The 24,235-nt window shown below is 43.0% G+C and overlaps 1 protein-coding gene across 4 annotated transcripts in view; it reads right to left on the bottom strand.

The window, feature by feature from the left end:
- The window catches only part of OXR1 (oxidation resistance 1), a 199,356-nt gene that overhangs the window by 3,569 nt on the left and 171,552 nt on the right, over window positions 1–24,235 (bottom strand). For all 4 annotated transcript variants that reach the window (XM_040354844.1, XM_040354845.1, XM_040354847.1 and 1 more), the window contains 4 exons: window positions 14,568–14,693; window positions 11,516–11,668; window positions 8,764–8,859; window positions 950–1,023 (listed from right to left, as the gene is read on the bottom strand). In XM_040354844.1, the coding sequence (XP_040210778.1) occupies window positions 950–1,023; window positions 8,764–8,859; window positions 11,516–11,668; window positions 14,568–14,693 (449 nt within the window). The remainder of the gene's footprint in view (window positions 1–949; window positions 1,024–8,763; window positions 8,860–11,515; window positions 11,669–14,567; window positions 14,694–24,235) is intronic.

Below are 24,235 nucleotides of genomic sequence, written 5' to 3'. Positions count from 1 at the left end.
TAAAGTGGATTGCAGATCTAATACATTTGCCAGAATGCTGGTTGCTAAATACATTTAACAGACCCCAAGTGACCCCAAGTGAACAATGCCTTGGCACTGATCATATGACTTTGTCCCAGATGGAAGCCAATTCGAGCATTTTTACAAAACAACTACATTTTAGATTAAAAGATGAATTCACCTTTGGAACATGCAACGTGTTCCAGCATCTGCACCCCGCACCTTCGATTCCCACCCCTCCCTGTGACAGCGGGCAATGGACCTTCTCCCTGCACCCGCTGTCGCAATTTAAAAACAGCGCACAGCCCCACATCATTCATTTGCGGTTTCCTGGTGAGTGTTCTGATAGTTCATAGATTTTTTTCTGTGGTCAAGTAGCTGTTTGCCCTGATAAAGTATGGGCAGACAGCTATCCTGAGAGCCTGCAGGAGTCTGGGATCAGCAGATTGTAGGTACAATGCTCCGCAGGCTCATTTATGTGCATTTATGTTTTGGTTCAAAATGTTAACGTAGCCTTTAAAAGGCAAGTTCTCCTTCCCATTTGCCTTCATGGGTGATGAGCTGTCAGTGTCCACATACCAGGTGTTATGACCTGGAGATCTGAAATCCCTGCTCTTCTTTTGCCTCTTTCTGTAGCGCTTATGGGATGGATTAGAGAGATCCTGATTGGTCAGCGCCAGCATGTGACTAATCTGAATGTCTCTGAACCATCCTGGAAGCCTTACAAAGAATGTGGAGAAATGCATTTTTTTTTTAAATCCCCAGGACTGCAATACTGCCTTCCTGGGCACTGACAGCTAATCAGGTAAGTGCTGCAGGGAGTGGGTGGTGAGGCGGGTGTAAAGTGTTGCTTCACCTTTTCTGAAAAGATGGATTTACACAAAAATAAAAAAAAACGATAATCCCATAAAAAGGATTGCAGCACATTATTGGTACAAAAGACACCTACCCTCCTCCACCGAATGCTAGGGAGTCCATGTCGCCTTTGATAAAGAACATATTATCCCCTGTCCATTTAAACACCTAGGAAGAGAACAAAAGAAAACATTTATAAGCTGAAAGCCTCCCCTCCTATTATACAGTCATATGTTGCAAGAACTACCAATCATGTCATGAGATATATGTTCTCTATAATTCCTATGGTCACAAGAAGATTTAGATTACATAATAATAGTGTACAGAGTTCAAAGAGATAACTAGAATATTCTACATTGCTATTAAAAGGAGATTGGAAAAGGAGGAAGCGATCTTGCTCTCATTTTCCATCTACAGGAATGCGAGTAAAGATTACAAGGTTAAATATTCATGATTACAACTGAAGAATTACTGCACTAGTATATCAGTGTGCCCTTTCTGGCAGGCTACATGTACAATCATCACTGTCTGGCAGAGCTACCTTTACCACGGTCATCCTATACACGTCTGGGTCCCCCACTGGGTGTCATGGTTCCTCCTGGTATCCACTCTGTAATGAGGTAGTGCCCAGCGGGAGGATTCACGGCACATAGTGAAGGACATATCTTTTGACCCTCCTAGAAGTGTCTGATTGCAACCATGCTTGTGGCTCCACCTAAAAGCAAACGTTCAAGGCCCCTTTCACACTTGTGCAACTTGGGACTGAATAGTCGCATTAAAAAGTCCTACCCCACGATCTCCAATGAGTACCATTCATATCTGTGTGAACTTCAAATCGCATCGACTTCAAAGAAGTCACTGTACTACTTTGGTCTGACTTTGATGCGAGTTATACAGACGTTACCTGAAATCACGTCTGTCACGCGGCTGCACAATCGTGGTAAAGTCACGGTAGTGTGAAGGGGGCCAACTCTAGATCTGCCAGATAAGTATTCAACTTTTCACAGGATGGCTGAGTTTGCATTTTGTTATGCTAGTGACATGGGCACGGTCAGTGGCGAGAAGCCTTTCACCTGGGGAAAATACAGTCAGTGGCGAGAAGTCTTTCACCTGGGGAAAATACAGTCAGTGGCGAGAAGTCTTTCACCTGGGGAAAATACTCTGAACCCCCCTCCCCACCGCGCGAGAGAAGTTCTCTATCCACGCACCCTCAGCCCCCTGCCCAGAGAGAGAAGTTCAAGTGTAATAAATAAGCCATAGGATGAGGGAATGCCAGCTCATCATAGGTACCTGGTGACTTCTCTGATGGGTGCAAACCCCATTCAGAATTCAGAGTGAAAAGAAAGGTGACACAAACAGCAACTTCTTCAAAGAGAAAGTCTTCCCTTTAAGGCCCATTCTACCTTTTCAAGGGCGAGAGTACACCAATATTTGAACCCTGGTGCTACATTGAAGAGATTACAGAGAAGGAATACAGGTCCCAGCAATACCAAGGCACCAGCAATCTAAGCGTACAGGACTCTTATTTTACATGCATGAGTCCACAGCTGTTGGTGAGTGTGGTGGGAACACAGGAAGGGAGCACAGCACTCAGTTAAATGCTTGGATAATAGAAGGAGATGGCACAGCACCACTAAAGATTGCACCATAAAGTTTGTGTACCATAATGTAAGTTGAACTGGGACACCGATTATGCATGGTCGTCCTGTTTAGCACACACTGTATTTAGTTATAACGGGCCTTTCACACTGGGGCAGGAGATACAGTGGCAGTAAAGCGCCGCTATTTGTTAGTGGCGCTTTACCGTCGGAATTGCGGCGGTATTGAGCCGCTAGTGGTGCGGTTTTACTCCCCGCTAGCGGCCGAAAAAGGTTTAATACCGCCCGCAAAGCGCCTCTGCAGAGGCGCATTGCCGGCGGTATAGCCGCGGTTTCCCATTGCTTTCAATGGGAAGGAGCGGTGGAGGAGCAGTAAACACACCACTCCAAAGATGCGCCTAGCAGGACTTTTGGAGCGGTCCTGCTAGCGCACCACTTCAGCCCTCGGCAATTCACACTGGAGAAACAGCAGCCGCTGTTTCAGGTCTGTTTGCAGGCGCTATTTTTAGCGCAATAGCGCCTGCAAACCGCCCCAGTGTGAAAGGGGTCTAATAGACAGAACTTTGATTTTGTATACTTGTTTATGATAAGAGGTGGATTTGGTGTTTTGATGAGAGGACCAGCACCATTCTCTCACAAGAATCTTTTTTGTGTGGGCTTTTAAGCCCTCAAAGCCACCTCTCAGCGGCCCTTTAAAGGGGCTTAGGCCTGGGAGGCAGTGCAGCTTCTGTATCATGTGACCTGTGGGAACCAATTGGGAGTACATGCAACTGACTTCTGATCAAAAGCCTTGACCAAGAATTATCAGTAACAGCTTTGTCAGTGTGCTGAGAGCATGCAGTAAACATGCTCCGAGCAAACAAACCTCATGCCTCCATAAACGCATCTGTACCGTGGCTGGGCATTAAAGCCCACCTTTCCTGGCACCACATATATGCATTGCACGGTCTGCAAGAGGTTAAAGCATTAATTTGCAGAAGATAAACAGAAGGCATAAAATCCCTAGACTTCTTTAGCTAGGCTGTATAAACATGTCAAGAAGAGATGTGGTTTCCCATTTTGATTAGGCACTGTAAACCTAAATGTGTTCTAATTAAGACCTCATTTATACAGGTTGTAATCACCAGGGCTAATCATGGCTGATTAAGTGTGCTGATGAAGCCATAATATTCTCCAAACAGCACATCATGGAGCCAATGTCTGTGTATTGAGCAGAAATAAATAACCCAGGATAAGTAGCAGACACCAGACTATGTGAAAATGTGGTATTAAACAAGAGGGCTGAACCAGCAAATGTGGAGGTGTCAAAAACCATCTGTGTTACCGCTACTTGTCCATAACATTCCAGCTGGCTCTTTCTCGAAATGAGGGTTAGGAAATCACAACTGGGATCAAACTTTTTCCTGCTGACTACTTCAATCAAAATTCTGATGAACAGCTGGAAAGCCATTGGGCATTACAATCCAATTTTCTCAATTCTTTCCCAGTATGTGCAACAGGATAAAAAGGCAATTAAGCAGCAATCAAATCAACTCAACTGGGGATTTTTGGTTGTGTTAAAGAAACTGATCACAACTAACACAGTGAATGCAGAAAACAGACAAATAAAATCTTCAGGTCACTGCGTCCGAGGGTATGCAAACACCAACGTTAAAGAAAGTCAGTGCAATGGGGGTGTAACGGAATGACCCGGGACATCCAGAGACTTTGTGAGGATGGGGGATACTCCTGTGTGAGCGTCACTGATAACTCTTGGGTCTGAGTCCACCCTGTGCCTTTTGGGCATGGGGTGGCAAGGGAATCATAATTCATGTATTACATGAGATAGGACATCGATAATAGTTCATATTGCAGGATCTTGAGAGATTGCAAGATGTTGGCCCAACCAGTCAATAGTGACTCATTTCTAGTGACATGCTAATTGCATCAGGGCTTGGAAGACATTCCATTGTCCTTGTGTAAAGGTGTTGTAACGGACAGGTGTTAATCCCAGGTCTGCTCCCAGAACTCTAATTATGCATACTAAATACTGCTTACGTGTGATAACACTGTCTACAACCTATTGATGCTCAGAGGTGTCAAGCTGTATGCGGGGACGGAGTGGGTGAAGGTGTTTTGTTGTTGATTAAGGAATGTTTAGTAATTAGCCTTAGTGTGTGATTAGGGGGGTGGAGATCTCATTGTCCCTTTGAATACTGTCACATGCTTGTACTGTATAAAAAGCTGAGAAGAAACCATTAAAGTTGTCATTACATTTGGAACAAGTACAGAGCTACGTGTCTCGTCTTGATTCTGGGAAATTGATATGGATCGGGTCCTGTCAGTTGGAGTGTCGATAAGCTGTCGTGACTGGGATGGAAGGTCGTAAACGGTGGTGACCGTTACAGGGGGCACCAATGAGAGGAAACTGCCTTCCATTATCTGGGGTATGTTTATGCTCCGCCTTCTCCAAAAACAGTTTTGGAGTTCAAAGGGCTCTTGGGTGTTTGAAGGTTTTTGTAGTAGGTTTAGTCACAAGATGATCTACTGTATCTTCGGTTTCATATAAGGTTCATCTTGTTATAGCTATTTGTTCAATCTTCTAATTAGATTTTAGAATTTTAAGCCCACTTTGACCCTTTTGAACATAGAGAAGGGAGTGTTTTCTCTAGTATTGTACACTTTCTTAAACCACTTCAATACCAGGCACTTATACACCTTCCTGCCTAAGCCAATTTTCAGCTGTCAGAGCTGTCGCAATTTGAATGACAATTGTGCTACACTGTACCCAAATATTTTTTTTATAATTTTGTTCCCACAAATAGAGCTTTCTTTTGGTGGTATTTGATCATCTCTGCGATTTTTTTTTTTTGCGCAACAAACAAGAAAAGACCGAATATTTTGAAAAAAAAAATAAGTTTTTCTTTGTTTCTGTTAATTTTTTTGTAAATAAGTACCTTTATTTCTTCAATGACGAGCACTGATATGGCTGCATTGACAGGCACCGATGGGCACTTATGGGTGGCACTGATTGTCATTGGTGGGTGGCATTGCTGGGCATCACAAATTTTCTTTGTGCCATAATGGTGCCAGTCAGTGCCCATGTTAGGCATACATTTGCACATGTGGATGGCCATGGGGGACTTACCTGGCCATCCACATGTTAGGTGCTTACCTGGTGGTCCTAGTGGCTAACCCTGGTAGTCCAGTGTGGACATCCGAGGGGGGGGGGGGGGGGGGGGGGCGGGGGCTGCGCTGATAAACAATCAGAGCAGACCCCCCCTGTCAGGAGAGCCACCAGTCGGCTCTCCTCTGCTCGCGTCTATCAGACGCGAGTGAGGAAAAGCCGATCAATGGCTCTTCCTGCTTAATTAGCGATTGGACGTGGCTTATCACGTGGTAAAGGGCCTCCGCCGGAGGCTCTTTACCGAGATTGGTGTAGCGTTGGTGTCAGACTAACACACCGCACCACTGATCGCTGCGATGCGCGCCCCCCACGGGCGCGGCGGGGCTGTTATCCTGCCGGATGGCATATGATGTCCAGTCAGGATAACTGAACCACCGCCCAGCCGTCATTTTGCTATAGGCCGTGTGGTAAGTGGTTAAAGGCTCAGACCACCCCATGTGAAAATATCAGCTATGTGTGAAGACTGGCAGACTAAGGCATCTGTTGGCTTTCTTATAACTGCACATGCCCCGTCCGTCAAAACTCCCAGGGTGCATTGCTCCAAATGACGTCGCAAGGACGTCATTGTTTTCGTCGTGAACGTAAATGGCGTCCAGACCCATTCACGGACGACTTACGCAAACAACGTAAAATTTTCAAAATTATACGCGGGAACGACGGCCATACTTAACATTGAGTACGCCACCAGATAGCAGCTTTAACTATACGCCGGAAAAAGCCGAACGTAAACAACGTAAAAGAATGCGACGGCCGCTCATGCGTTGGTGGATCGTCGGAAAAAGCCAATTTGCATACTCGACGCGGATTACGACGTGAACGCCACCCAGCAGCCGCCGGAAAATTGCATCTTAGATCCGACGGCGTACTAAGGCGTACGCCTGTCGGATCTAACACAGATGCCGTTGTATCTTGTTTGGTGGATACCAAAACAAAGATACGACGCGCAAAATTTTAAATTACGCGGCGTATCAACAGATACGCCGGCGTAATTTCTTTGAGGATCTGCCCCCATCAGGTCAGTGTGAAGCAATACACCGGGCATAATAGTATAGGGCTGCTTTCACACTGATATGCTGTGGTTTACCCATACCGTGGGTGCAGTTCAGTGTACCTGCAGTCCATCTGTGGAATTGCTGCGCTTGGCCATAGAATTCTATTATATTCCGCAGGTTTGGTCCTTTTTCTGAAAGCACACCAAAACTCCTGAATGCAGGAGTCTTGGTGCACTTTCAGAAAGTGTACCACACCTTCGGGATAAAATAGAAGTCTATGGCTAAGCGCTGCTAACCCAGGAAAGTGGCATATGCACTGCGCTGCACCCGCTGTGCAGGCAAACCGCAGCACATCGGTGTGAAAGCAGCCTTACAGGGGGCTTAGAACAATAAGGGTTCATTCACATTTGCAATTTGGGGGTTGGTAAACCCATAGTTAAGGTGTGTTTTTATCACCACCACACCCCCTTTAGCTGCAGTGGCCAGGGGTGTACACGTCACAGCCTCAGCAGAAGTTAAACATCTTGTCATGGTTGGTGGGTGTAGCGCCTGTCAAGCTTGGAAAGTTTGGTCCTTTGCGCCATCAAGTGAATACATCTAATCTAAATAGTAAAGTGGAAAATTGCTGCTAGACCTAAAGTGTACACAGTGCACAAAAATTGGTAATGAATGAAAAAAGTCAACAGCACAACTTTCTAATAGTAAAAAAAAAATCACATGTATGTGCTAAACTTTGATTTATTAGTCAGGTTAGCACATACATGTGATTTGTTTACTATTAGAAAGTTGCGCTGATCACTTTTTTATTCATTACCTGCCTATACATTGTGAAAAACAGCAAACCAGGTGTTAAAGCAGGCAGCGTTGTGTTGCTTTCTCAGCACCCGCTTGAACCCTGCAGAAGCATGCAGTTGTGAGGCACTTGCAGAGTGGCCCCATTTACTTAAATGGGTCATGATTGGCAGGTGGTAGCACCAACCAGAAACAGGGATTTCTCTTCCGTTCATAGACGGACACAGCCTTCTTTGACATTAGTCTTTTGGGTTATGCTTCTTCCTACCAGGAGAGTTTCTCCTGGTAGGAAGAAGCATAACCCTAATGTCAAAGATGGCTGTGTCCGTCTATGAACTCAGAGAAATGGATTTTACGGTGAGTACAAAAATCCTATTTTCTCTTCCATTCATAGACGGACACAGCCATCTTTGACATTAGGGTTATGCTTCTTCCTACCAGGAGAAACTCTCCTGGTAGGAAGAAGCATAACCCAAAAGACTAATGTCAAAGAAGGCTGTGTCCGTCTATGAACTCAGAGAAATGGATTTTACGGTGAGTACAAAAATCCTATTTTCTGCTGCGGCATGTGTACACCTTTGATGCCTCAGCAACTAAAGGGGGCTTGAGGACGGTAAAACGTTGACTCAACCGCAAAGTTTTAACAACTTGATGTGTGACCAATTCCCTAAGGTTGCCTACCCCTGTTGTAAAAGATGGGATGCTACACCATGGTGAACCTAGCCCCATTCAAACTTTTGTGAGACGTTTTACTGCCATCGATTTCAAGACAAATTTTTATTATTTTTCTTAAAAGAGTCAATTTTCTGAGTTTATACATTTGATGTGTTTTCGATTTTCTATTGTGAATAAAATATAAGTTTATGAGATGTTCAAATTATTGAGTCACAACTTGTTTTGGAATTGGGGTTGTAGTATAGTATTCTTTTAAAGGGATTTCTGCAAACTGGTTAGAATGGTATTAATGAAAATAAAAAATATTGGAATTTTGAAGTCACATCATCCAATTAGAAACAATGCTGCTTTACCCTCCTTGGCAGATTACAGGCAAAGATCTATCAAGCTGGGAAGCATTTCTCCTTTGCCGACTCTACAATCCCAGGAACAGGCCCAATATTGCTCATAGTCTCCGTTTCCAGAGTTTTCCCTGGAGAAGAGGTACAGCCACTTGTGTTCAGAGGGGAAACAAACATTGGGATTTCATTAGTAGTGGCTAAAGAAACCCTCACTGCTGGGCCTTCCTTTATTCTGATAGAGAGTAACAAATCTATATTCTGGGCAGCGTGTCCACCTGGGATACCATAAATAAGGAAACAGGAAAGCAAGCAATAGACAGCCCTATTATGAAGAATCCACTCACCTGAAAGTCAGGACAAAATGTAAACAGGAAAGTCTCCCCAGTGCCATAGAAGCAATCGCTCACTTTAAAGGGCTCTGATGCCAATGCTCCAAAAATCTGTAAAACAGAAATAATCACATTACCTTCCATGTTATATGAATTATCTTATTTTAAATAACAAACATTATGCAGTGGATGTTGGCATAGGACAGAGATGAGCCCATTTCTTTCACCAAGCCCTATGGGATGTCCCAGATAAAATCTATGGTCACAGGTTTCATTTCCCATTAGTGAAAATGAAAGTGGATATAAAGCCTTAAAAGTGGATGTAAAGCCGCTCTCATCCTTTCTAAACTACTGCTATAGTGCTGATCTATAATGATATAGATGCCTCCTGCATGTATCCTTACCTGTCAAATGTCTCCCCTCTGTCTGTTATGAGACCCGAAAAACTGCAGATTCTGTGGGTGGATCTGTTGCCTCAGTTCGGTGGGTGAAGTTGTGATGTCAGTAGACTCCCCGCCCACCTCTACACTCCCCTTGTCAACATGCATTTTTCCCTGTGTATTCCTTACACTAAATTTTGCTATGATCACTAACATCCAGTCAAAATCCAGAAAACTAACCACATGACTTCAGAGAAGGAGTGAGGGTGGGAATTAAAAAATAATGCCGGTTTCAGGCTAGTGTTTGAGATATGTAAATAACCTGTCACTCACAGCAAGGGGGAAGAACAGACAAAAGTTTTCTCCTGTTTGTCCGTTTATCTCACTGATGATAGGAAAGCTTATACTCTACATTGTGACAGCAAACAAAAAAAAAAATTTGGGTTTACATCCACTTTAATTTTTTTTTACCTAAAAGTATAACTAAAAGCACAGTTGTTTTGTTTTGGATAAAGTGGAGATAGATTGGAACGCTTGTCAGGTTTTTTTGCTGTCTGTGACCCTGTTGAGGAGATTCACACTCTCAATTTGTCCTGTTTACCATTATCAAAGAGAAAGTAAAAGAAAAATCACACATTTTGGGTTGTCCCCAGAAAAACAATACAGGGAAAAATCTTCTAATGGGAAGTTCTGGTGACTTAGGGTCCACAAGGAATTCCCTTAATATGCAGGGATTTCCTAACATTCCTAACTATTTCTGCCTATAGTTCTACTTTAAACTTAGCTTATACTGGCACTCCTCTCCTACATGTAAAAATTATAATTTATAATTTTAAATCATAATTTTTTGCTAGAAAATTCCTCAGAACCCCCAAACTTTATATGTTTTTTTTTTAGCAGAGACCCTAGAGCAGTGATGGTGAAACTTGGCACTCCAGGGGTTTTGGAACTACATTTCCCAGGATGCGCAACTACACTGCAGAGGGCACGAGCCTCATGGGAAATTAAGTGAGGTGCCAAGGTTTGCCATCACTGCCCTAGGGAATAAAATGGTGGTTGTTGCAACTTTTTATGTCACATGGTGAATACGCAGCAATATTTCAAAAGCAATTTTTTGGGGAAGTAAAAAAATAAATAAAATAAAAAAGTGTACCCAACATGTCATGCTTTAAAATTATGCACAATTGTGGAATGGTGCCAAACGTCGGTACTTAAAAATTTCTATAGGCGACCTTTTCAAAATGTTTACTGGTTACCCGTTTAGAGTTAGAGATCATGGGGCATAGGGCATGACAGGTCCTCTTTACAGCGAGATCTGGGGTCTATAAGTCACCAGATCTTGCTTCTAGGCTGAAAAACTTGAAATAATAAAATAAAAAACGATCTCAGTTCCCAGAAGAGCAAACAACTTTGTTTACATCTGCAGAGGCCGGACTTGATGTCATAACGTCACGCCCGGCCTCCGAAGGACTCTGCTGGGGACCATCCCCTCCCGTCGCCTGTAAAAACAATCAAGTGGCTATGATTGTTTTTACATGACAGGGAATCGTCGGCAGAATAAGAAGATATCTGAATGATTCAGATCTAACCACTTAAACTCCACGTCATATGATGTCCACCTAAGGAGAATAATTAAAGTGGAACTTCACTCTCTCCATCAACATTGATTTTTTTAATCCACATGCTGCTAGCATTAGTAAATAGATATACTTTCCTATCATATTTACTTGTTTTAAACGTTTTTTTTACATTTCTTCGGTTACTTCCTGGTTTCTTGCCTAGGCAAATTATGTCATACATCCCATGAGTCTTCAGGACGGGAGGGGAAAGAAGATGAAGCTGGAGCTAAACACGCCCGCCTGCCTGCATACCCGCGTTAAAGTGGTTGTAAAGGCAGACGTTTTAAATCATAAAAAGGAGAAGTCCAGCCAGAGCTCATTTGGCTGGACTTCTTTGGCTCACAAGAGTGCAATTTGTTTTGCACGCCTGTGACCCGTTTTCAGCAGAGAGCGGTCTGAAGTCTGCTCTCTGCTGATGTCACACGGATCAGTCCAGGCACAGCATCATCCAGACTCTGGAAGTCTTGATCCGCTAGGTGCCTGGACTGATGGCAGTCTGAGCCTCTCAGCGAGCCGCTGAGATGGCCACTCCCCACCTCTCCACAGTTCAGCACTCCAGTGAGCGTGGAGGAGCAGAGCAGGAGAGCTGCTGATTGATAAGCAGCAGCTCTCTGTTAGGGGATCTGTAAGAACCGAGCCATCGGTGGTGTTCGATTAACAGCGGCTGCACATGGCTGCACATGTACCTGAACTGAAAGTTCTGGGATCCTGCTACTGTGATGTGCATAGCCATACTATTGTCAAAAGATAAAATAGGGAGTTACTTACCTGGGCATCACTGTCTTTAATCACCAGGAGGACAGGAGTGTCTAATCCCAGCATTGTCCTGTACAGAGTCTTCAGACTCATCCCATGCTTTGCTGTACTGTACACAAGTGTCCATGGGTAGCCAATTGTGCGAGGTGGGAGGTGCTTTGTGAGCTGTTGGAACAGTCGAATACACGTTACAATGCACATACAAAATTAATTTACAACACAAGAACATAAAAAATATATAGAATTTAAAAATTAGCCCTAAGGTTAGATTAAGGAAATGGTTTCAATCAAAAAATAATTAGTCTCTCCAATATCTCCCTAAACCATACAGCCAAAATAAGGATTTTGCCATAATTGCAAAATCTTTTTCTTGGAGATCACCAAGTTATACTGGAGGATTGCACACTGGCAAACGAAAAAAAAAAATCTCATAACCCCCTCTATTTCCAGCATGTCTCAGTTTGGGCAGAGCTGGCATTTGTGACGTCATCACGCTCATCAAAACCCAAAAGTGGCCTGCCTCAATCCTGGGACTGGCTTTATTAAAGGTTTTATTTTTATCTTAATAAATTTGCGTTTTTTAGATTTACATTATGTGGTTTCCTTTTTTTTTCCGTTAATATGGTGGAGTCCATGACTCTGGAGTGACAGAAGCCAATGCAGGAAGCTGTCACCCGCATGTTTCTCGTTGTACAGGCCCATTTTGACTTGTTATTTGAAAGTCAAAGTGTTCTGTAAGCATATTTTGGACCCAATGGTGAAGGTGCACTTGGGTGGGGCTCCCCTTTGGTTTACCTTTCTTATACTGGTTCATGCTGAAGATTTTGTTTTGCCCTTAAAGGGGTCTCCTTCCAAAATCAAAAACCTTGCACTTTTTTTGAGGACTATTTATTTGAAATGACTTCACCTGTGGGGACTGTAAGGCCCCGTACACACGACCGAACATGTCTGCTGAAACTGGTCCGCGGACCAGTTTCAGCAGACATGTTCGGTCGTGTGTAGGCCCGAGCGGACAGGATTCCAGCATACATTTGCCCGCCGGGCCTTTTTCCAGCGGGCAAATATTTCTGGACTTGTTTTAAAACAGCCCGCTGGAATCCTGCCCGCTCGGACATGTTCGGTCGTCTGTACAGACCTACCGTACATGTCCGAGCGCCCGCCATCCCTCGCATGCGTCGAATGACTTCAACGCATGCGTGGAAGCATTGAACTGGCAGGGCCGCCCACGTCGCCGCGGACACACCCCGCGTATAGTTTACGCGCGGATTTCTGTATGATGGTGAGTACAGCCACCATACAGAAATCCCCGGGCAGACATGTACTGTGAAAACGGTCCGGCGGACCGGTTTCATCGTACATGTTTGGTCGTCTGTACACGGCCTTACAGTTGAAGTATTTTTGTATAATTTTGTTTATTTACACATCTGATTGTAATATTATTCAGTGATGTGTATATATGTGTATATATATATATATATATATATATATATATATATATATACATATATAAAAATTAGCACTGAACTCTGTTACCAATGTATGTTTGTAGCAAGCAATACCAAGAACAAGTTGGGACCCGTGTCCATCAGTGGACTCTAAATAAGGATCTAATAGTAATTACAACATCTTATTTTGGCTTTCTGGTTGAGAAGCAATTCTAAGGTGTGGAAAGGTGGCCCCTGGAGCCCTTTGGAGAAACAAGGTTAGATCCTCTAGCATCAAGGCCAATAAGGCAGGTACATGGGAGGTTCCTTTGCAAGGAGTAGGCAAGGAATAGCAGGTAGATCTCCTCAGCAAATAAGCAAGCCAATAAAACTGAGAACCAATCCCAACTCCCACCTATCTGTAGGGGAGGTTTCCAGCAGTCAGTGTCCTCTGCTGCTCAGCAGCACACAACAGATCCTCACTGGTTAAGACCCATCAGAAAATACATCCCTGTGCATATTTAAAATGCATCATTTTCGGTTTTTGATATGCACTTGCGCTTTCAATGCCAGTAAGGTGGTCCGAGAAAAGATTTAAAAAAGGGGGTGCCTTGAGGAAGGCCCCTTAACATCCCAGTCTCCTGCAAGAGTTGAGAGATGGTCACCTCTCTGGCCAAGGATGAACAGTTTTAAGAACCAATTCTTGATAAAGCAAGAGCCAGCCAATTATGTAGGCATTTGGCTCATCAAGATATTGTAGTTTACTAGGGCCTGCGGTGCTTCTCCTTCCACAGGAGGTCATCGGTCCCACATTGGGGATTCCACTAGAAGGCAACAGGTTGGACACTGGAGACAACACCCTAAGGAACACTAGGTTTGAAAGCAAACACTGAAGAGCCCAAACCCTGGCAGCATGGGGTATTAGTCAAGCAATGGTCCCAGCTGACCATGCAGGTAAGAAAGTCCCTCTGGGGAGGGATAGGGTGGTGGATAGGCTAGATATAAAGCATAACTAATGGCAGCACGTGTCCCAAGGGGATCAAATTGATTGCTTTAGGGGAGAGGACGAACTAGCACAAGAGTTAAAAGAAGAATCTGTGGGTTAGGAACCAAAAACAGATCGGATAATCTGTGTGGTGGTACAGGAAGGTAATGGGTTGGAAGCTTAGCCAAGTTCTAGAGAATCAATAGGAGCTCAAATGATCTCTTGTAAGACCAAGATCATAGCAGAAGACTATGGTTTCTCAAGACAATATCAGCAGGGAGAGACCAGGTCCTTAAACCATTCTCAGCAAGGAGAGCCCGAATCAGAGTCAGTAGGTATTCCAGGCCCATTTTCAGATCAGAAATTGGCTCTGTAGGGGAAGGTATGGGAGCACCAGAGAGGAAATTGGTGAATTTAGCCACAGAGTATTGTGTGACCGTCGTGGAGACCCCCAGCGACGAGGGAGGGAACTTGGCCCCCAATTGAGTCTAACAGGGTAAACAGTTAGGGAAAGCGCTCCATGGCTAACTTGTTATCAAAATGGGGTCTTGAATGCCCCCAACACAGAACCCAGTGCCTAAAGTTCAGTTCCAATTGCAAAAGAACTCTGCAAAAAGAAGCAAATAGACGTGCCACTGAAATAAGAACATCTCACCTTTTCAATTTGGTCAGTTTGTAGAAGCTGGCTAGGGTCGCTGAGGTTTGGTCTGAAAGCTTCGGGCTCCAGGTCACTCCTGATGCTTGTTGCTTGCTTGGAGTTCACGTCCTCCCTTGTGGTAATCTTTACAAGACAGATGAACAAAGTTAATAGAAGCAGCAGGACACAAAGATGAGTGACTGGCTAAAATCAATGTATTTCAGAGTAATTGCCATGATTGTGCGATTATCTTTCTGTATAGTGAATCCTGAAGGTCAAGAAAAGAACATATTAAATATTACCTTGCTACTGAGAAATCTCAATTACTGAACAATTTTGGAGCAAGGATTACTGAAAAGCTTTTTTTTTTATACTTCTTTTTAATGTCACCAGCTTAAGGGACCCGATTGATGGGCTCTTTCTTACAACTCATATTAACCCATCAAACACGCATTAGAAAATAACCATACTAAACTCCAGGCAGATATACGAGACAAAAATGACTAAAGCCTAGTATGTATTCCTACCGAATTAAAATGTGTTTTTTTATGCAAGCAGTGTTCGTACATCTGATCTGGTACCAGTCTCTAACAGTTCTTGCACTATAGAGCTCAGAGAAAGGCAGAAGCAGCACAAAGGAGTCGGTTAGTTGTGCTGCATAGTAAGGAGCATGCCGACAAAAGGAGAGCGCAGAGTGACGGATAGGTGAGCTCTTCAGTCTGCTGCTTCTCATTTCACTGTCCAGTCACAGGCTTAGGGAAGACCAGACTTGTAAGCATTAACTTAAGTGTGAAGTTAAAGATGTAATTTTTCAGCATTAGTATATGTTTTGCACCAAGAAGATTAGTTTACAAAGCTGTGTAGAACTGAATTCTTTGTAATATTGGTGGATAGTCCAGGTGCATATATGTGTAGTACAGGTCAGTCATGTGCAATGTACTCTGAAATACAAATACATTGAGAAAGTAGGAGATTTTTTTCACACTGCATGCAATGAAAGTACGGACTCCATGCCTAAAGAATGCCCACTCCTTGCTACAAATTCCTAATAGACCGTGTGACAATATTGTACAACGCTCTTGTTGGATTTTTTATTTTAAATACACTCAGCACTGTAAAGCTATGAAAGTGAAAAACTCAATGAAGCACAAAGAAATAGAACATCAATTCAACACAAACAGCTAACAACCTGGAATGTATGCAGATCTTCCTTGGAAATAAATTCAACAAAGGAAAACAAATACAACACAATGAAATATATCTTAAAATGTAAAAAAAATTATATTTGAATGTCCAATGTCAGCTTACAGCTACTTTGATGCCACCTTCATGGACAATGTGGGAAACCTATCATTTATTTACGCACATATTCTTTCAAAGCTATAAGGAACTTATAAAACATGTTTGTGGCTCAAACTATTTTCAGACCCCTTTCACACTGAGGGCGTTTTGCAGGCGCTATAGCGTTAAAAATAGCGCCTGCAATCCGCTCTTAAACAGCTGCTCCTCACACTCCAGTGTGAAAGCCCGAAGGCTTTCACACTGGAGCGGTGCGCTGGCAGGGCTTCAGAAAAAGTCCTGCCAGCAGCTTCTTTGGAGCGCATTAGCAGCGGTGAACTGACCACTGCTAATGCACTCCTGCCCATTGAAATAAATGGGCAGCGCTGCCATACCACTGGCAATACGCCGCTGTTGCGGAGCATTGTGGGCGGTATTAACCCTTTCTCGACCATTAGCGGGGGTTTAAAGCTCCCCGAAATGTGCCGCAAATCCAATGGTAAAATAGCGGCATTTACCGCTATTTTACCACGACGATATGGGAGGCACCAGTGTGAAAGGGATTATATGTATGGGCGCTTAAAGTCTTGGTCACTATGCTGTGGCCTTGCTCGCCTCACCCCAGATGGCAGCTGGGACACGGGGGGGGGGGGGGTGCAATCTGTGTTTACGATCAGATATTCTTACTATGCGCTAGTATGTCACAGGGCCTACCTACCTCAATCCCAAGTATGTGCCAGTGGGGTAACGGAGGCTTCAGGTTGCCAAAAGCTAGCCAATTATAATCCAACTTTTCCACTGAAAAAGCCATTTTGTTAGGTTAAGCCCCTAAGCACTAAACAGGTTTAGCACCAAAAAGTTTTAAGTGCACCGGGAAATCATTCATACCAAGATAGATAGAATGCTTAATTCACTTCAGTTTTAATGGCTAGCATTCTCCAAGCCTGAGAAGCTAGTATGTTTGAGAGCTAATCATACATCTTAAATGTTTTGATAATTTGATAAAAACTTTTATAAGTATAAATATGTAAAATATGAAATAGATATTTTATTTCCTTTAAAGGCCATATTCATCTTTAAAAAAATAAAATTACTGTGAGGTCAAGGTGTCCCAGTGGTGTAAAACACATTGTCAATGTCATACTTGTGGGTCAAGCTCTGTTCCCCAGAGAAGTTCGGGAACAGAACAAGTTCTGACACAGAAGCTGGGATGTTGCGAGCGTTGAGCATACTCTCAGCATCATCATATGAACTGGTGCTCCCCTTTGTCAGGATAGACAATGTTTTTTTACATTAGTGGGGCCCTTTGACTGCACAGAATATGTTTTAAAGGTGAACTTGGCCTTTAAAACAGAATTCATTAAAAGGGGGCAAATGTGTGCAAGAATGCAGCTGGTATAACACCACCACTTAGTAGATAAAGACACCGCTTTGTAGTGCGAGGAACGGATCCCGATCCTTGCAGCTTTGTAAAATTCAGGAAACCGGGAGTTACAAAAGGTACCTATTGATAGTAACTGAGGTTGTAGCTCATTGACAGGGATACGGTTCTGTTCTTTACTTTTCCCATGGCAGGAGGCCATTTTTTCCTACAGATGTAGTCACACTGTAAATTAGTAACCTAGCAACAGTCCAATTGGCTCTGCTTCCTATATATTTTTTTTACTGTAGTCTAAACCATTGGTCAAAGGCATTCCAGTGGAGTATATTCAACATGACACTGTACAATCTGTAAAGTAGTAACCAGTGGAACAGACCAATAGGTTCCATTTCCTATATGTTTAATGTAGTCTGACCTATTGGTCAAAAGCATTCCAGCAGAGTATATTCAACATGAGAGTGAAATCTGAAAAACAGCAGCTTGGCAGTTTCCTTGTTCTTGCCATATGACAGCCTCTCTCAACCTTTTATGCCAACAGAACCCTTGAATTCATTTTCAGGTTTGGGGGAATCCCTGCTATAACCAATTAATTGGGTAAATGTGAAAACGCCTCCAATTGTATTGGCCACTGGAAAGAATGCCCCCTTATACTGGTGGTAAGAATGCCACCCTACTAAAGAGCTAAAATAATCATTGGTATACAGCTGGCCCTGCCAAACGGTGCTGGCCTAGAACAATGCAAACATCATCAACATGGAGGTCAATTAGCCCTAGGGTTCCACATAGACCTGGTTGAGAATAGCTGTCATATAACCTTAAGGCAGACTAGAGATGTAGGTTAAAACAAATATCAGGATACACTATACGCAGTGAACATTTGTAAACCCGATGAGGTCTGCTCAGTTAATCATGCAATCTGCTGTCAAGACGTAGATGTAATCACCGGAGAGAGAGCATATTTAAACAATTACTGAAAGACAACTCTACACAGTGTGAACTGGAGCCACCATGCTATTGTTCCACCAACATTTCATCTTGCTCCGAGTCTGGGACGCACAAGGCTCCACCTCTATCTTGCTCCACAGGGTGGCAGCACACAACACTTATAAATGATATGCCACCCAGTAAGATGAAGGCCCCCTGTTTATAATGTCCGATCTGAGAAAGGTGGAGGCAATTTATTACACACCCTACTGCACACATATGATGTGGAGCAACACTGTGGGGGTTATTTACGAAAGGTAAATCCACTTTGCACTACAAGTGTAAACTATGGCCTAGATTCACGTAGGGCGGCTTTACGTTTTGCGGGCGTATCGTATCTTATTTACGCTATGCCGCCGCTACTTAGAGAGGCAAGTGCTGTATTCACAAAGCACTTGCGTCCTAAGTTACGGCGACGTAGCGTAAATCGGCCGGCGTAAGCGCGCGTAATTCAAACTAGGCAGGTCGTGGGCGTGTTGTATTTAAATTAAGCGTGACCCCATGTAGATGCATGGCCAAATGAACAGCGCATGGGCGCGCATGCTCAGTATCACGTTGTATTTACGCCCAAACATACGCCGGCTTAATGCCTGTGACGTGAACGTAACCGACGCACAGCCCCATTTACGTACGACTTGCGTAAACGATGTAAAAAGATATGCTTGTTCCGACGTCCATACCTTGCATGGGCTGCGCTACCTAGAGACCAGATTTATCTTTACGCCGGCGTATGTCTTATGTAAACGGCGTAACTAATTGCGACGTGCGTACGTACGTTCGTGAATCGCTGTATCTTGCTCATTTACATATTTGACACGGAAATCAACGGAAGCGCCACCTAGCGGCCAGCGTAAATATGCACCCCAAGATACGACGGCGTAGGAGACTTACGCCGCTCGTATCTTGGCCAAATCAATGCGTAACTGATTCTATGAATCAGACACATAGATACGACGGCGGCCATTCGGACTTACGACAGGGTATCTGGAGATACGCCGTCGTAAGTCTTTGAGAATCTGGGCCTACAAGTGCAAAGTTCACTTGAAATCACACTGAAAGTGCAGTCGCTGTAGATCCGAGGGGGACATGCAAGGAAAATAAAAAACAGCATTTTAGCTTGCACATTATTGGATGATAAAATCAGCAGAGCTTTCCCTCATTTCAGATCTTCCCCTCAGATTTACAGTGACTGCACTTCCAAGTGCACTTTCAAGTGTAATTTGCACTTGTAGTGCAAAGTGGATTTTCCTTTCGTAAATAACCCCCACTGTGTCAATATGCATGGTTTGACACATTTTGAACGTGGAAAGCGTCTGTGGGAAGGGAAGACTGGGCACTAAGCTGGGAAATTGTGCAACCTCCTGACCAGCAATGACCTTTATTAAGAGACTGAGTTACACTCATTGATTGCTCTGTAAATAGAAAATAAAAGAAAGTGTCAGAGGAAAAAAAAATCTGACTTGCAAGTATGACCCAGAAACTAATATTCAGCATGGAAATATGGCACTTGGGTGTTGTTGAGCACTATCTACATACAATAGTGATACATGCTGCAATTTTATCAACATCTACTTCTACAACAGCAAAAAGGTGATTCACATTGTCCCTGCACTGCTCATACTGCGCAGTAGGATTGTCCGTACACATGGCTGGTCATTTCAATTAACACAAATGCAATGACAGCACACCAGAAAAACACACACTTCGGGAACAGAGTCAGCAGAATCAGCTCAACTGTGAAAGCATTTGTGCTGTAAGCACCGAGTACCATGATCCAGCAAAAGACACTGAATGATAAATTGCTGCTTAAATGTAGAACAGAATAATGTTGTTTAGGGTTTGCTTTCATCAGTTGGCAACTGAAATTCTAAAGAAAATAAACTAAAATGATCAAAATGACCCAAAACGTCACACGTGAAAATGAGACGCAAGACACGATTCTGGGACATATAAAAAAAAAAGAGATACATAAAATAGAGACAAACCAGCACACACTGAGAAAAGTTGTCATCACCGCAAAAGCAAAAAAAGAGCAGACAGATAAAGAGATATACAACAATTTAGCTTTTCTAAAAGAGCCTCAGCCAGCTAAGCTGTGCTGAATATTTCAAGGTGTGCGAGATAGTGTGTGTGTTAATGGGCCATTAAAAATGTAATTACCTAAAAGAGCAACCTATAACAGGCATATATGTAAAAGTTTAAGAACGCAAGTTGGCTAGACAGCACCTAGGTTTTCTTGCCCCTTGGCCACCAACCCCCAAAACCCAGCTCAGCCGATATGCAGGATCTGTTCACAGATACCTACACAAACACTTCAGAAAATAATTGGAAATCTGAAATAAAATAATTTGGTGAGGCATCACTTGCATAAAGTCAGGTCCACAAATATTGGGACATCGACACAATTCTAATCTTTTTGGCTCTATACACCACCACAATGGATTTGCAATGAAACGAACAAGATGTGCTTTAAAGCGGAGTTCCGGCCACAATTTCACTTTTTAAATATAAATACCCCTGTAATACACAAGCTTAATGTATTCTAGTAAAGTTAGTCTGTAAACTAAGGTCCGTTTTGGTAGGTTGTTACAGCATTTAGACACTTTATAAAATAGAAATTGACTGGGGCCATCTTAAGTGTGTGCATCATGAAGCCAGACTGTATGACTTCCTGGATTTCAGCCTTGCAAATCTCGCACATGCTCAGTGCTGCACAAGCAGTGTCAGATCAGGTTTCAGCACCTGTGCTGTCCAAGTCACATGATTCTTTGAGACTGGGGAGTGCACAGACTCCTGGAAAGTTACACCCACTACATTCCCAGGAGTCTGTGCGGTGTAGGTTAGGAAGCATTAAGCACCTAGGTGCAGGAAGTGGCAAGATTAACTATTCTGCCTAGCAACAACACTTTGAAGGCATCTAAACAAAAAAAAAAAAATTCGTAAAGGACTAATGACATTTTTTTAAAACTACTGATGTAATGTTATATTTATGGGTGGAACTCCACTTTAACTGCAGACTTGCAGCTTTAATTTGAGGGGATTTACATCCAAATCAGGTAAACGGTGTAGGAATTACAACAGTTTGTATCTGTGTCTCCCACTTTTTAAAAAAGGGACCAAAAGTAATGGGACAGATTAACAATCATAAATCAAACTTTCACTTTTTAATACTTGGTTGCAAATCCTTTGCAGTCAATTACAGCCTGAAGTCTGGAACGCATAGACATCACCAGACACTGGGTTTCATCCCTGGTGATGCTCTGCCAGGCCTCTACTGCAACCGTGTTCAGTTCCTGCTTGTTCTTGGGGCATTTTCCCTTCAGTTTTGTCTTCAGCAAGTGAAATGCATGCTCAATCGGATTCAGGTCAGGTGATTGACTTGGCCATTGCATAATATTCCACTTCTTTCCCTTAAAAAAATATTTGGTTGCTTTTGCAGTATGCTTCGGGTCATTGTCCATCTGCACTGTGAAGCGCCGTCCAATGAGTTCTGAAGCATTTGGCTGAATATGAGCCGATAATATTGCCTGAAACACTTCAGAATTTATCCTGTTGCTTTTGTCAGCAGTCACATCATCAATAAATACAAGAGAACCAGTTCAATTGCCAGCCATACATGCCCACGCCATGACACTACCACCACCATGCTTTACTGATGAGGTGGTATGCTTCGGATCATGAGCAGTTCCTTTCCTTCTCCATACTCTTCTCTTCCCATCACTCTGGTACAAGTTGATCTTGGTCTCATCTGTCCATAGGATGTTGTTCCAGAACTGTGAAGGCTTTTTTAGATGTTGTTTGGCAAACTCTAATCTGGCCTTCCTGTTTTTGAGGCTCACCAATGGTTTACATCTTGTGGTGAACCCTCTGTATTCACTCTGATAAAGTCTTCTCTTGATTGTTGATTTTGGCACACATAAACCTACCTCCTGGAGAGTGTTCTTGATCTGGCCAACTGTTGTGAAGGGTGTTTTCTTCACCAGGGAAAGAATTCTTCAGTTATCCACCACAGTTGTTTTCCGTGGTATTCCGGGTCTCTTGGTGCTGCTGAGCTCACCGATGCGTTCTTTCTTTTTAAGGATGTTCCAAACAGTTGATTTGGCCACACCTAATGTTTTTGCTATGTCTCTCTGATGGATTTTTTTTTTCAGCCTAATGATGGCTTGCTTCACTGATAGAGACAGATCTTTGGATCTCATATCGAGAGCTGACAGCAACATATTCCAAATGCAAATGGCACACTTGAAATTAACTCTGGACTTTTTATCTGCTCCTTGTAAATAGGATAATGAGGGAATAACACACACCTGGCCATGGAACAGCTGAGCAGCCAATTGTCCCATTACTTTTGGTCCCTTAAAAAAGTGGGAGGCACATATACAAACTGTTGTAATTCCTACATCGTTCACCTGATTTGGATGCAAATACCCTCAAATTAAAGCTGAAAGTCTACAGATAAAGCACATCTTGTCCGTTTCATTTAAAATCCATTGTGGTGGTGTATAGAGCCAAAAATATCAGAATTGTGTAGATGTCCCAATATTTATGGACCCGACTGTAGCTGTCTAATATTCCCACTGGCAGAATAGTGTTGAGCTTTTTCTAAAAAGTTGAACTTGAAGCACCGTTTGGACAAAGTTGGACAACCGGCAGCATATGGCTCTATTCACACGTAAGCTCATAAAATGGCAGTTTTTGTGAATTTGGGATTTTCTTTGACAGCTCAAAAGCGAGACAAGCGCTCAAAAACGTGGCTCACCAGCGCTTAACGTTTTTGATCCATTGGAATTTTTTTGTTTAAAACGCTAAAAAACGCTATTGCAAAAACTTTAAACATTAAAAGACTTACTGCAAAGCTACTGGTGTTTTTATAACGTTATTTTAACATCCAGTTTGCATGATGCCTATAGCTACACAGAAAACCTTACAGGGAGTCCAATTAAATAAATAAATGGACCATGCCTGTGAAGTGATAGCTCCATGAATGCCATACTAATCCTCTTGAGTTGGGGGCTCCAACTTCACTGGATGTATACCATTCCAAGGTCATGACTCAATAGGTAGAAAAGGCCAAGGGTCAGCATGGCAGCCAGGAAAACTAACAGGCAGGCCTTTAAATATTGTGTCTACTTTTCTAAAACTAGGAAGGCTGTGGTGCAAATAAGTTGACCTCCTAAACCAGAAATCTGGATGTCCGGTGGCCCTGTCTGGAGGCTGCAGACGGGCAAATTAACCATTTTCATATTACGGAATTTAGTAACACTTTTGACCTTTTTTATCTTTTTTTAAGTGTTAAGCAGGCCTGCATACAAGGTTGGTCGGAGTTTCAATTTAGAGTAATTTGCATTTAGGAAATCTTACTTTAGTGAATGTAATCGAAACGCTTAAATCTTATTTTGTTGTTTCATGTTTATAGATGATTCGTCTGATTTAAATAAAAAAAAAATGTAAAAACTCAAAAAGAAAAAAAAAATAGCTTTTTGTAAAAATACATTGGTAATATGTCATTATAATCGTAGTTAGTGGTGGTCTTTAACTCAACTGTCAAGAAAGCCGAATAGAATTAGAAACTCATTGGACAGTAAAATAGTTCCCATATACAGGGTTTTACCTGAACATTAAGTAATTTCCCTGAAGTTTTGCTTTACATATCTTAGATCCTCTATAGCACAGGTGGCAAATGCAAGGCCTGCGGGCCGAATCCGGCCCTCCAGGCCATTTCATGTGGCCCTCGCACCTCTCCTGCAGCTCCAGCCCTCCTCTGGTCCTACTCCAGACCCTTACTTTCTGCTTTCAAGCAATGCATCCAGCTTCTTCCCAGCAGCAGCATAAGTCAAGGGGGTGCACTGTGATGTAAGAAACAGTGGGGAACTGAACTTGGGGTGGCTCTTGACATCTAATGTAGGGGAAGAGGGTGCGCTAGACATCTAATCTTACAGATACAACCGGCCCTTTTGAGGGCAATCATAATGCTGATGCGGCCCGCAATGAAATTGAGTTGGACACCCCTGCTCTATAGGAACAGACTTTTACATCTAGATCC

Source organism: Rana temporaria, chromosome 5, assembly GCF_905171775.1.
Source record: "Rana temporaria chromosome 5, aRanTem1.1, whole genome shotgun sequence".
Taxonomy (NCBI): Eukaryota; Metazoa; Chordata; class Amphibia; order Anura; family Ranidae; genus Rana; species Rana temporaria.
This window is presented reverse-complemented; position numbering and strand designations above follow the sequence as displayed.